Source organism: Alnus glutinosa, chromosome 6 (genome assembly GCF_958979055.1).
Source record: "Alnus glutinosa chromosome 6, dhAlnGlut1.1, whole genome shotgun sequence".
Classification (NCBI taxonomy): Eukaryota; Viridiplantae; Streptophyta; class Magnoliopsida; order Fagales; family Betulaceae; genus Alnus; species Alnus glutinosa.
Genome location: NC_084891.1, coordinates 24,062,996 through 24,077,840, shown reverse-complemented (window position 1 = coordinate 24,077,840; position 14,845 = coordinate 24,062,996). Strand labels below are relative to the sequence as shown.

The following is a 14,845-nucleotide window of genomic DNA, read 5'->3' as shown; positions in this document are numbered from 1 at the left end:
AATTGATAATTTGGAGGATATTAACAATTAAGTAGTAGTTTGAGGGAGATATGTATACTTTTCTCTTATTTTCAATTGAATTTTGTGAAATTTTTTTAAGAAAATATGTCACATGTTTTGTTCATTTTATTAAAATTATATGTAAAAATTTCATTCTAAAAACAATGTCAGTTTAAAATATTTTAAAAATAAATATCAATTTAATATACTAAAAAACAATAAAAATACTTCCCACCTTTTTTTAAAAAAAAAAAAAAATTAAGTAAATTAAGTAATAAAAGATTTTAGTAGAGAGAATGAGGTAATTGAAAGAGAATAAAGTTGGGATAGTTTTTGTATAGGGAAAACAATATCAATATGGATGAATGAATGACAAAAGGAGAGAGCCAACAACTAGAGCATATTATTCTTATGAACCAGTTTTGGGTCGCCGCAATTAGTCTCGCTGCTAATGAATGAACTTAAGTAAATCTTATACTCTTTTGAGAGTTAGATATGGAGCAACGTCTGATAAAGTAAACGTTACAAATTTAAATTATTTTTAGAACCAAATTTCCTTATAAAATAAAGTATAAATTTTAGGGTTAAATACGTTTTTAGTACCTGAGTTTTGGAAACTTTATTTTTTGGTACCTAAGTTTCAATTCACATCACAAATAGTACCTCTATTTTGGGAAGAGACCAAATTAGTACCTTAGTCAAGTTTTCCGTCCAAAAACTAAGGGTCCGCCATGTCATTGCTATTTAGCACCGTTAGGAACACGACACGTGTCCCTTGCGACACGTCAACACCTACATAATTGTCAAATCATCGACATCTTTAAAAATTAATTATAAATAAAAAGAGGGGTGCCTGAGCCACTCTCTCGGCCAGTATGGGGTGGCCGAACCACCCCATGGCTAAAAAAAAAAAATGAAGGGTTTTGGCCCTCGAGGGTGGCCGAAAAAAAATTTAGAGGGTTTGCCCATGGGGGTTGGGCCAAAATCCTTCAAATTTTTTATTTTTTTTGCCATGGGCCCCATGGGGTGGTTTGGCCACCCCAAACTAGCCAAAAGGGTGGCTCAGCCACCCTTCTTCTTCTTTTTTTCAATTTTTATTATTTTTAAATAATTTTTAAATATGTGGGTAATTTGGCAATTATGTGGGTGCTGACGTGTTGCAATGAACAAGTGTCGTGTTTCTAGTGATGTTAAGTGACAGTGACGTGGCAGACCGTTAGTATTTTTACGGAAAATTTGACTGAGATACTAATTTTGTCTTTTTCCAAAATGGAGATACCATCTGTGATGCAAATTGAAACTCAAGTACTAAAAAATAAAGTTTCAAAACTTAGGTATTAAAAACGTATTTAACCCTAAATTTTATTATGGACACAAATTTCTAGCAAACCAACCGTTGAAAGTGACACGTGTCTTGTTAGGAAATCTTCTCAATAGTTAATAGATGAGTTTATCTAATCCATACGAGCCCATCTACAAATATTAATCCTAAAAAAGCCTGCTACATTAGAAGGTTGAAGCCAAGGCCCATCAAGAAATAAATGCTAAAGCCCATCCAGGAGCGACTTGCGAGAAGCCAGGAGTATCTCGGAAATATCAAATCCCGAGATACCTAGATTGTACATGGATCTTGGATAGCCCGAGATCACCCCTCAGAATCAGAAAATCGGTTCCCACCGTATCTGGAGTTAACGATTAAAGTCTCCTTTATAAATATGTACAAGTTATCAAGTATTCTCCAGTTGAGATTGTTGATTATAAAGACTTGATATAAACTCTCCCCAAAGACTGACTTAAGCATCTGAGTGGGACCAACTGGCACCCTAGCAAGCTTCTTTGCTGTCATTACTAATATTTATTATTTTACAAAGAAGAATGAAGAACTTTCTAGAAGCTTATGCCATCGTACAAAAAATTGCATGTTTTTAAGTTTTAACAAGTGGAAAATACATTTTTTTTTTAATAACATATGCTTCTCACCTGCTTTTTTAATAGCTTAAACAACACATGTTGCCTTTAAAAACTTATTTTTATAGAAGCTTCTTACAAATCAATTTGTATAAAATTTCTGTCAATTTATTATTGTTTGTTCTTATATATATTTCTTTAGTATATATTATATCCAATTAAGTAGTTTGGAATAATTTGGATATGTACTACATGCCAAGCTATTGAGTTGAAATTGTGACACTAAACTCAAGGTTTCAAATGTATATAATAAAATAGAAGAGTCAACCTTAAGCTTTTTTTTAGTGAGCTTAAACTCAGTTATAAAGCTTAAATTAAAGTCACATACACACAATTTAAGTTTAAGACATTTGATCTAACTACGTATACATCATTTTGGACTGTTAAGCATATTCTTAAAACTAGACAGGAGTTTGTAAGTTTGTCCATAAGTCTTAACCATGAGCTTAAGCAACTTAGGTTTGACTTTATTTTATGAAAAAAAATATAAAGTCGGTGAAGCAAATCATGTGGTATAAAAATGCTATCAAAGCGCATAGTAAATAAGTCTCTATTATCAAATAATGTTCAAAAACTTGACAGATTTCGTTATTGTGCCACGTCGGACAGGTGTCTAATTTAATTACTGACTTATAAAAAAAAAAAAAAAAAGACACATAAGAATTTCCATGTCACGTACCTACACCACCTATCTTTGCCATGTCATATATTCTGCCACGTCAGCAAAATAAATTAAAGGAGAAACAAAAATTTTCAAATTTCACCTCGCCGTACGTTCATCTTCTTCGCCTAGCTCTTTCACCCAAATCACGGTTCTTCACCCAGGGACTATGACTTGTTGGGTGAATGGTCTCCGTTCGTCCTAATTAATGGCAGCTTTTGCCTTGCCGACCATCCCGATATATCACCACCCGTATTCTAAGTTCCATTTTAATGGTAAAAAAACTATGGTTAGTTATGGGTCCAGTGAGGGAACTCTTTGAGATGGTATCTTCGGCATGTAAGGGATCTCTTTGAGATGGTATATCTAGTGCACTGGTGCAATGTCCCTTCCTTTCATCGGCCGCCCCGTGGATCGTCTATGAAGTATTGTCGTTGTATACTTGTATTCTTGCCTAAGATGAAATGAGCTTGAGGCGTTTTGTACGTACCTTTTACGTACAATTAACAAGATCTTTAACCCAAATATAGGTGAAGAAGATGAACGGCACGAAATTTGAAAATTTAGGTTTTTTTTCTTTAGTTTACCTTGCTGACATGGTGGAATGGATGGTGTGGGATAGATAGGTGGCTTAGATACATAATGTGGAAATTTCTACGTGTCTTTTTTTTTTTTTTTGAAGTCTATAATTAAATGTGTTGTAATCTCATTAGATCCGATGTAGCACACTAATGTAATTCGTCAAGTTTTAAGACAAAATTTGATAGTAGAGACTTATTTGTTATTTTTATATATGACATGGAGCTCTCGTAATTAACATTTTTATACTACAATGAGCTTATTGCAAATCAGTAAAATCAAAGGAACTGATTTTACGTTTTTCCCTTATTTTATCTTTGTTTATTGCATTCTATGTTATTGTGTCATCCTGATACACAATATTTGGAAATAACTAATTTCAATATTTTGGTGTAGGCTTGGGATAAGCAATTAAAAATTATTACTTGGCTAGAGTACCAGCCTTTACCCAAGAGATTTCTTTTTTAATTAATTATTTAGATTAACGTTGTTTGTACAGTGAAACAACATTAAATAGTCTCGTTTCCCTGTTCAAACAACATTAACAGTTTAGTGTCTTTTAAACAATCAAACGACCACTAAATTGTTAGTGTCGTTTGAGCTCAAACGACTTTAATTATCACCGTTTGAACAGTAATCGGCGCTATCCATGAATTCTCAACCCTATGTTTAGCAAATAACATTATTCAAACGGCACTAAACGAATAGTGTCGTTTTTTTGGCCATAAACAACATTATTCAAACGACACTAAATTACTATTTTTTTATTTTTTTTTTAATTATTATTTTGTTTTGGTAGTGAACTCTTAAACATTGGTTCTCAAATCTTCTTTTTATAATTAGTTATCAAATCTCTTCTTCTTTTTTTCTTTTTTTTTCTTTTTTTCTGTTTTTTCTAATACACATATTTGAGGGTCAATTGGGGATCATTCATTTGTAGATGTGTACGCTATATATTTTATAATTTGTTTTCAATATTAACATTTGAAGCAATAGTATTATATTTTACCAAATAAAATGGTGTATTAAAAATATTTCATTTCCTAAGATCTTGGATATATAGTTGCTTCAATTGGTAAAATAAAAAAATAAAAAAAAAATCATCTTATAGCCATATACTTTGATGTTGATACTATATATTAAAGATGTTTTTAAAAGTTGGTAAGTTGATCTCCTAAAAGGCTGAAAAGATATTTCTTTGGTTCTATTCATCTTTTGTGCTAAATATTAATTATAAATCATCATTTAAATTGTTTACTATATAAATGATCATTTAAATTGTTTTCAACTTTTGAAGTTAGAACAATTGTTTGTAAAGTCCATTTATTAGAAAGTTGGACTTGATTCCACTTAGTTTGTTAAGGTATTTGTATGCTTGACTTTTGTGTGCTTGTTTGTTAAAAGTGTGTGACAGATTAAAGCTTATGGTTCTAAAGTTGTTTTCACTAACTTGTGTGCTATATATTATAAATTATCATTTAAATAGTTTTTAACTTCTAGAGGTGGAACAATTGGTTGGAAGGTAGGGAGTTACACTTAATTGATTCCATTGGATTTGTTTAAGAATTTGTATACTTGAGTTTTGTGTGTTTGTTTGTAGTAGAAGTGTGTGCCATTTAGGACATTCGAATACAACTTTTTGTTTTGAAATTGTTTTCATCAACTTTTGCACTATATATTTTTAAGCATCATTTAAATTTTTTTCAACTTTAGAGGTGAACCAATTGGTTGGAAGGTCCATTTATTAGGGAGTTGCACTTAATTTATTCCATTGGATTTGTGTTTATAAGAATTTGCATTTTTGAGTTTTGTTTGCTTGTTTATAGCATAAGTGTGTGACATTAAGGACTTGTGATTAAAGCTTATGGTTTTGAAGTTGTTTTCATCAATTTTTTTACAATATATTTGTATACTGTTGAGATAGAGAATGATGCAGACAATTGACAAGTTGATCTCTTAAAATGTTGAAAAGATACTTTTATGATTCCATCCATCTTTTATGCTATATATGTCAAAATCATCTTCAACTTGAGGTGGAACAATTGTTTGTCTCCTAAAAGATTAAAAAAAAATATACTTTTATGATTCCATCCATCTTTTGTATTATATATGTCAAAATCATTTTCAACTTTTGGAAGTAGAATAATTGTTTGTGAAGTCCACTTATTAGGGAGTTGCACTTGACTCAATTATATTGGTTTAAGACTTTGTATATGTACTTGAATTTTGTTTACTCATTTGGAGCAAAAGTGTACGTATGATCTTGTAGTTCTATATTTATTTTCAATCAGGTTGTGGCAAAAATTAGGCATTTTTTGCCTTCCAATAAGAGTTTTGACATGTCAGTTTATAACAAAAAAATGAAATAAAACCAAAACACCTGATTATCTTATTTCTTCAACGTCTGCTACAAAAAAAAAAAAAAAAAAAAAAACCCCTTGGTCATCTCCTCATATTTTCTCACTCTCTTCATATTCTCTGCTTCTTCCAACTTCTTCCATGGTAACAAATCCAAATCTTCTGCTTCTTTCAGTTGTTTTGTCATAAATCACCTGCCAAAAAGGCAATATTTCCAAGAAAAAATTTAATCAAAAAAAAAAAAAAAGGGCAAACCACTAAATCCTGCACCCAAAAAAAAAAAAAAAAACAGTGGGGAAAAAAGCCAAATTCGAGAATCAATACCTCGACCATTTCGACATTTCCAGCGCTTTCGAACAAACCGGTGAGTTGAGGATTGTCCACACTGAAAGGAAGATTACCCACGAAGCAAAAACGGAAATGGGCTTGCAATGAAGCTTGAGAGAAGACAAGAAGAGGGAGAACAGAGAAACCGAAGTGGGTTTGGGATTGCAGAGAAAAGCAGCTTTGGGGGTGAGCGAAGGAAGAGCGAGAGAAGACACTGTGGTAGACATGGTTTTCACAACAGATAAGGTTCGAAGGAGGAGGAGAGTGTTGGAGTGTTTTAAGAAAGGGAGACGAAGCTAGGGCGATAAATGAAGAAAGACATACAGTTGGGGTTCGGCCTGGGCGTAGGCGGCGTGGTCCAGTTCGGTCGGTGGCGGTAGCGTTCGGCCTGGGCAGTGCCACGGTGGGGCTGTGGATTTGGGGTAGCGATGGGTGCAGATCTTCCAGTGGGGCGCTGATGGTGCAGATATTGTGATTTCTTCAACATCCAGTATCGTGATTTGGGGGTTTTCTTTTTGAAAGCCCCTTCTGTCCGGTCTTGGCAGAAAACATGGTCTTTTGCCCACCAATAATCAGTCGACAAGTCAGCTTAGCACACCAAAGCACCATAGTTTGAAAACACTCAATCACACCCGCTGAAACCCATCCCCGTTCTCCATCACCGCCTACCCAACCCAACCCGCCACCACAACCGGAGTCGCCACCAATGGGCCGACCGGTGGAGTCGGAGTCGACCTAGACAGAAGGGCCACCCCCAGGTTCGGGCCAACCCCAGACCCCGGGGGTGGCCGTGCGGCCGCCCCATGGACCGGGGGTAGCCGCGCGGCCACCCCCCAGTGGCCGGGGGTGGTGGCGCAGAGCCTGGGGTGGCCATCGGGCCAGCCCTAGATGGATCTAGGGTTGGCCCGAAGGCCACCCCCTTAACCCCGGGGATGGTCGCGCGGCTACCCCCGACCAACTTTGGGTCCAAGAAGAGTGGACGGGACTACCCACCTCATTCGGCTCTGTCACATCGTCCGTGGAGTTGCCGATCTCGGGTGTCCGACGTAGCTGTGGAGTTGCCGATCTCGGTGTCTGGTGTGGCCGCGTGGGGCAGTGGCTCTGTGGTTGGGAGGAATTTTGGTTTTTGTTTATGGTGAAAGGAGGGATGATCCGGCGTTTTGCCAACATTTACCTTTTTTGTGTTTTTTTTGTTCCATGTTGATATGTCAACCTCTTATTGGTGGGCAAAAAGGCATTGGTTTTTGCCACCACCGAATAGAAGTTATACTCTTTCTTTTTTGTAGAAGGGAAAAATAGGAAGATGTGGGAGGAATTCGGTGCATCAGCAGCATTTCATTTTTGGTATTTAGCTGACGTGTTGACCCGTTATTGGTGGGCAAAAAACTCATGTTTTTTGCCCTGACTGGACAGAATGGGCTCTCTATTTTTTATACTATTAAGAATATTTTGGATAGTTGATAAGTTGCAATAATCCCCTCAAATATTAACAATATATTATATCGTTCCATCCATTTCTATTCTAAATCACCTTTCAAGTTTTGAAGGGGTAACAATTATTTATAAAGTCCACTAATTATGAAGTTGCACTAGATTCCAATGGATATATTTAAGAATTTGTACACTTGAGTTTGGTGTGCTTGTTTGCAACAAAAATGTGTAGCCTTTAGGACTTGGTGGTTAAAGCTTATGATTCTAAAGTTGTTTTCATCAACTTATAATATTATTGAGAATGTTTAAGGCAGTTGACAGGTAAATATCTTAATAGGTTAAAAAGATATTTCTATAGTTCCATCTCATTATCAATTTTTAGAGGCAGATGGAACAATTGTTCATAAAGTCCACTTAGTAAGGAGTTGCATTTGATTCCATTGGATTTGTTTAGGAATTTGTATACCTGAGTTTTGTGTACTTGTTTATAACAAAAATGTGTGACCTAGCCTTAACGACTTAGGATTAAAGCTTTTAATTCTATATTTATTCTCATCAACTTATAATGTTTAATGTAGTTGACACGTTAATCTCCTAAAAGGTTGAAAAGACATTTCTATGGTTCCATCCATCTATTTGATTATATTTTCTAAATCTTCTCAAGTTTTGGAGATAGAACAATTCTCTTATAAGTCCAATTGTTAGAGAGATGCATTTGATTTCACTTGATTTGTTTAAGAATTTGTAAACTTGAGTTTTGTGCTTTTGTTTATGGCAAAAGTTTGTGATCTTTAGGACTTATGATTAAAGTGTGTGGTTTTAAAGTTGTTTTCATTAAATTATAATATGATGTATATTATTGAGAATGCTTAAAATAGTTTATTCGATCACCAAAAAGGTTGAAAAATATTTCCATGTGTCCATCCATATTTTGTGCCATATATTCAAGATTACCATTTAAATTGCTCTAAACTTTTGGAGGTGGAACAATTATTTGTATAAGTCCATTTATTAGGGTTGCACTTGATTCCATTGAATTTGTTTAAGGATTTGTATTATTAAGTTGTGTGTGCTTGTGTTGTAACAAAATTGTGTGAATTTTAGGACTTGTAATTAATGCTTGTGATTTTAAAGTTGTTATCATCCACTTATAAAATATTATGTATACCATAGAGGTTTATCACCTAAAAAATTGAACATTTATTTCTATGTGGTTCCATTCATTTGTGTTTATATATATAAAGGAAAATTTTCATTTACCACTCGTGATCTTTCATCATTTTTGTAATTATACTTTTATACTTTAAAAAGTGTCAATTTAGTGTATTCATCTTCCATTTTTTTTAAAAAAATAAAATAAAATAAAATACCAATCCGTTAGGATTTTCCGTTAAATCCTGATCAACGCTTAAATCCTTGGAGGTTTTTTTCTTTTTCTTTTTTTCCAATAAAAAGCAGGGGTATTTTAGGAATTTTGACACCCATATGTTAGGATTTAACGGAAAATTCAAACAGATTGGTGAAATTAAAAAAAAAAAAAATTAAATATGGATAAATTAAATTGACACATTTTAAAATTTATGGGTATGATTGCAAAAGTAATGAAAGATCAAGGGTGATAAGTGAAGTTTTCCTATATATAAATCATCATTTATATTGTCTTTTACTTTTGGAGGTGGAACAACTGTTCGTAAAGTTAATTTATTACAGACTTGCTCTTGATTTTATTAGTCTTGTTTAGGAATTTGTATGCTTAAGTTTTGTGTGCTTGTTTGTTTCAAAAGTGTGTGGCATGTAGGAGTACTTGTGATTAATGCTTATTGTTTTAAAGTTGTTTATAAAAACTTCACAAAACCTTCATGAACGTCCACTCGATTTGAAACTACCCCCTCAAAGTTCAAAAATTCACAATTTCACCCCTCAAACTTCTAATTTGATGCAATGTCCCACATCCGTTAGGAACTTAGGACTTGACATTAAATCAAATGGCAAAAGAGGTGAGATAACATTTTATGCCCCTGAAACTTTTATAAAATTTTAAATTTACCTTTATTTTTTTTAAAAAAAATATATATATTTTTTAAGAATAATAGAAAAAAAGTTGACGCCGTTACCCAACGTGGGTCCAAGGACCCTGCCGTGAGTCTGGTCATTCACACTATATATTATATATTATCATTTAAAATGTTTTCAGCTTTTGGAGGTAGAACAATTGTTTGTAAAGCCATTTGATAGGGAGTTACACTTGATTCCATGGATTGGATAAGGAATTTGTCTACTTGTATTTTGTATGCTTGTTGGGAGTAAAAAGTGTGTGACCTTTAGACTTTTGATATATGCTTGTGGTTCTATAGTTGTCTTCATCAACTTATAGTATATTCTATATACCAAAGTCAATGGTTGTGATCATTTCATTTTTATTCTAACATGCTTTCACATTTAAATTAAAGGACAGAAATTTCCTATAAATCAATCCAAATAGTTTGCATGCATTAACTTAAGGACATAAATTTCTTACAAACTGATTTGTAAGAAATTTCATACAACCCACATATAAGAGTGACAAATGTCATTTAAACATATGAAAACCACATGTTTTTATTTTTTATTTTTTATTAATGCTATTAAAAAAATATGTAAAAAGCACATACTATTAAAATAACATGTGCTTCTCACATGCCAATTGACACATGTCAATCTTATATATGGGTTGTATGAAATTTCCTACAAACCGGTTTGTAGGAAATTTCTGTCCTTAAATTAATGTATGCAAAATATTTGGATTAAATGTATACAATAAAAAATTTGGATAACAATTAAATAAATTAGTCATTCATATAAACTAGAATCTACCATATATGCTTAACATGCAATGAGTTATGAAAATTATAATGTCAATTATGAGTGCGTTTAGGATTGCGATTTCGTAAACAATAAGTACGATTTTAAACCAAATTGCATAACATAAATTGTTTGGGAACTACATTTTTAAAAATTATGATTTGAAAACGCAGAAAATCTGCTTTTTCAAATCACAAGTAAGATAATGCTTTTTTGAAAACACAGAATTTTAAAAGCTAATATGCGATTTTAAATGCTAAACTGCGATTTTGTCAAACGTTTAACTGCGTTTTTAAAAATTACTTTTTTTAAATTGTTCATTTTAAAATCGTGATTTTAAATCGCACTTTTTGAAATCGCAAACCCAAACGGATCCTATCTCTTAAACAAAGTAAAACATTTGTGTTAATCCTTGCATGTTTAGGTAATGGTTTTCCATAATTAATGCCCAATGAAACTTTTAGAAAATAGATGAATGCTTTCATCTTTATTTTGAAGAAATTATTTTTTCAACAGTTTAAATAGTATAATCACATAAAAATGATAAATTTGAAGAGAAAATAGATTGTTTGTAAATTCGATTAATTAGCTGGAACATAGGGCCGGGGTATACTTCAATTAGGAAGGTTTCTTATACCATCTAGTATATAAATTATTTATTATTTATATTATTACTAACATTTGAAGAAGAAGATCGAAGTTGAATTATTGGATCTACAGGACATGGTTCTAAAAAGGGAATTCATTTTGAATCATACAAACATACTCATTAATTTAAACTATAGAGATAATATTAATCATTTGCACGAGAACCACCACCAACTAATTAAGAATAATATTATCATAATCCTTTAAAGTCGTTAATTTATGACATGCAATTCAAGTTACCCATCTGATCCATTGAAAAGATGCCTTTAATAATTACTCAAAAATATCAATTACAATATTGGGAAAAAAAAAGAAAAAAAAGAAAAAGAAAAACTTGTAAGCTTTTAAAATGAAGCAATTAATTTTTGGTAATCACATACCCCACTCTAATTATCAAGCCTTGTAACTAGTTGTAAGGGTTTGATTGTATTTGCAGTTTCAAAACATGCGACTTATTAAAAATAAAATAAAAAAAATCAAAATTCACATTTTGAAAACGCGATTTTTCAAAAATTACAGTTAAATGTTTGGTAAAATCACAATTTGGCTTATATATAAGACTATATAGATCGATAAGTCAAACCCCTCATCCTTAACACTTTAATTTTGTATTGAATTCATGTCGGGTTTGCGGGTTATATCAAAAATTATCTACCATTATGTCGTGTGTCAGGTTCGATTTGTGTCAAGGCATGTGTATAAAACTATATAGGTCAACTATAACCCGACCCATTTAATTAAACGGTTCAGATTCCTCAAACATAACTCTTTAATTTCGTATTGAGTTTGTATCGAGTTCGCATGTCGTGTCAAAAAATACCAGCCCTAAGTTTAAGTAGCCTTTAACATTGTGCATTTTAAAAATGCACCACCTTGAGTGCGATTTGAAAATACAGATTTTTCTATATTTTTAAATTTTAATTTTTTAAAAACGTACTCAATTAATTTCTATGATTTTGTTTAAAATCGCAATACTTTTACCTACGAAATCACAAGGCCAAACGAACTCTAAATTATATATGACTCACTCATATGTATATTTTCCTTTGGCTAGTACAGGTGCCATATTTTAACTCTTTCAAATGAGATCCATATATATATATATACCAACCAATACATGAATTGTTGACAAATTTAACGTTTTTGGATGTTTACTATCAAGGATTTTGCTATTGGATATTCCATATATATATATATATATATGCTCATATTAAAATTCTATGAATCTTGAAGAAGACCAACCTGAGGCCACCTGCTTCAGTTTAATCACTACACCACAAGATCGAGCCAGGGTAGACATGATTATAATAACAAAGGATTCTCCTCGTGAGCGAACATGGAATTTATAATTATTGGGATAAACTTACAATTAGTAATTAACGACATATTTATATATATAGCCTTTCTGATCATTTTGTTATTGTAATTAAGTAACAATAATATATTAATTGAATACAACAGCTGCTAGCTGATCGATCCCTTCAATTAAAGTCATAGTGGTGGAGAAATCTTCTGGCTGATCAGACCAATATCCATTCCATTGTAAGCGATGGGAGCATACATCCACATATCATCGGAGCTTAAAAGCTACAAATTAAGACAATGAGGAAATTAAGCGGTTAGCCAATCCGATTTAATTGCTTCTTTTGGCCGGAGAAAGAAATTAATTTAATTAGCATTTTAATATAATCGATCCACATATATTCGTCCTTAATTACCTTGATTTGGAGCTGCAAAAACTTCACATAATGGACTGCCTCTTCAAGCATTGTGCTGATATCAACCTGTTAAACCATACATGATGAAGATATCAAATTAATTAGGGTTTCATCTACGTTAAAGAGACATACAAACACCAATATTAATGTACTTGAAATATATATATATATATATATATATATATATATATATATATATATATATATATATATATATATATATATATTACTCACCTTTGTTCCATTAGGGACTAGACCTCGTAAGATTCTCAATCTCTCGTTTATCCTTTCCCTTCTTTTCTGCAAGATTTGAATAAATAAAATTTTAGTTAGTTCAACTATTAAAGTATTAATTAAATGGTTAAATTTTATTCTCTTTTTTATCAGTTTAAGCTCTGAGGATAAATTGCGATTTAACATGATATCAAAGCCAAAAGTCTTAAGTTCGAATCCAACTTTACTTATTTCAGTTATATATTTCACGTATTGGGGTGTACATGGCTGCGTAAGTTTTCTTACTCTTGCATAAAGGCTTTGTGGATCGGCTGCTGATCCCCTAGTGGCTCTCATTTTCCCACTCAAGTTAAGAGCTGCAGAATCTTTAGACTCTGAATGTTCTCCTCCATTAGTCTCCTGGGAAGCATTATCATCATCGGAGGTGCAACCACTAGAGCTCTGTCCATCACGTCCGGCATTACTCTCTTCTTCCTGACTAGGCTTCTGGTTCTTCTTTGACTTCACATTTTTCTTACCCTTTTGTACCTGCAAAGCAGTAGCAATGGAAATTATTACAAACTGTCAAAGAAATCTACTCCACTGCTGAAAGTACGTAAAGATCTAATAGTGATTTTCAAGAGATCGAATGACAGAATGACAGATCGAAGGAGGATGTATATCACATATCTAATTAATTTCATTTCGTTTCAAGGACTTACATTTCTTGAAACCCGAGGTTTCTTCTTCGTCTTCTCGGATGACTGATTGTAGTTAGTTTTGTATTCTTCTTTTGTGTGAGACTCGGACACATCAAACTTTCTTTTCAGCAGCAACTCGTTGCCGGGAATATTAGCAATGGCTTCTGGCGACGCCTCATGAGGACTCATATGATCTTCATCGATACAGACCGTCTCACCCATTACAATGTCGGGAAACGCAGGAAAAAAAGAGCCAATATTTTTCTCATCCATCACACAAACATCATGATTTGCTACTGGAATATGCTTAGCATCGCCGAAGTAGTAGTTGTCATGGCTGGGATTAGCAAGAAAGAAGCTGCTACTACAATTACTACCATTGCTTCTTTCTTGAGAAATATATTGAAGATTAGAGTTGATATTCCCTAAAGAATAAAGTAAACTATCGGTAGCTTCAGAAGTTGGGAAAAAAGTTGATGGGGCTCGAGGGTCGTAATTCAAGCCCTCATGATGATCATGCTCCAGAAGAAATGAAGGCTGACCAAGAAATTGTGGTGTGAAATCAAGCTCTTCGGCCGAGAACATCTTGCTAAAGGACTCCCATTCTCCATCAGGAAAAGCTTCATGGCCAAGAGACTCCATTTTTTTTTTTCTTGAGTTTTCTTTCTTCTGTGTGTTTTTGTGCTGTAACTGCTAATAGAGGCTCTCTGTTAACTGCGAGTTGGGACAAGCTGAAGGCTGGAGACACAATATTTATACTCAAGCCTCATACATAGAATGTTAGTAAGGATTGACTTCATTTGTATACTGAATATTTAATGCATAATCATTGTCACGGCTGGTACCCTAATTCTATGCAACTAATCTGAACAGTCTACAGGGTGGGCGATACCAGGCAAAGTACAACTCAGAAGGGGCCAAGTTCATGCAATGATGGAATTAAATAATATAGTAAAAATTAAGAGAAATATATATATATAAGAACTGATCATTTTCACAACAGATAATCCCAGTTTCTTAAATATCATTACTTTGATAAATACAATGCTTTAATGGCGTTCTAAACACCGTGGATTTACTAAAAACGTCCCTGATGATAGACAAAAAAAGGGTCAAAGAGCAATCATGAGAGGTGTTTAAGTGGTCCCTAATTCACCATTTAGAAATTAGGTAAGCATGTATGCGTGGAGAAAACTCAGAAAAGACTCGTGTATTTGATAAAGTGAGAACGTGGAAGTTTTCTTGAATAGAAAACGAATAGAGAATGTTGTTGGCATATTAAACAAAGTGCGCGCAACCAAAAGGCGGCCAGATCATGGGGATGATCTGAATTCTGACATTCTTTTACAAGTACTGATAGCCCGGCCGACAGGGTAACCGCATGGCTCGCTCCTTGTCTC

At 33.2% G+C, this 14,845-nt stretch overlaps 1 protein-coding gene and 1 non-coding gene across 2 annotated transcripts; one reads left to right on the top strand and one right to left on the bottom strand.

Moving 5' to 3' along the window:
• Positions 1–2,793: 2,793 nt before the first annotated feature.
• LOC133872123 (small nucleolar RNA Z43) lies at positions 2,794–2,894 on the top strand. Its single transcript, XR_009900968.1, has one exon. It is a non-coding gene; the product is annotated as a small nucleolar RNA Z43 (small nucleolar RNA).
• Positions 2,895–12,140: 9,246 nt separating this feature from the next.
• Positions 12,141–14,170, bottom strand: LOC133871860 (transcription factor RSL2-like). Its single transcript, XM_062309300.1, has 5 exons — positions 13,467–14,170; positions 13,051–13,293; positions 12,766–12,831; positions 12,532–12,597; positions 12,141–12,400 (listed from the first exon to the last, which is right to left on the bottom strand). The coding sequence occupies exons 1-5, from the start codon at positions 14,085–14,087 to the stop codon at positions 12,305–12,307; spliced, it is 1,092 nt and encodes a 363-aa protein (XP_062165284.1). The 5' UTR covers positions 14,088–14,170; the 3' UTR covers positions 12,141–12,304.
• Positions 14,171–14,845: the final 675 nt, after the last annotated feature.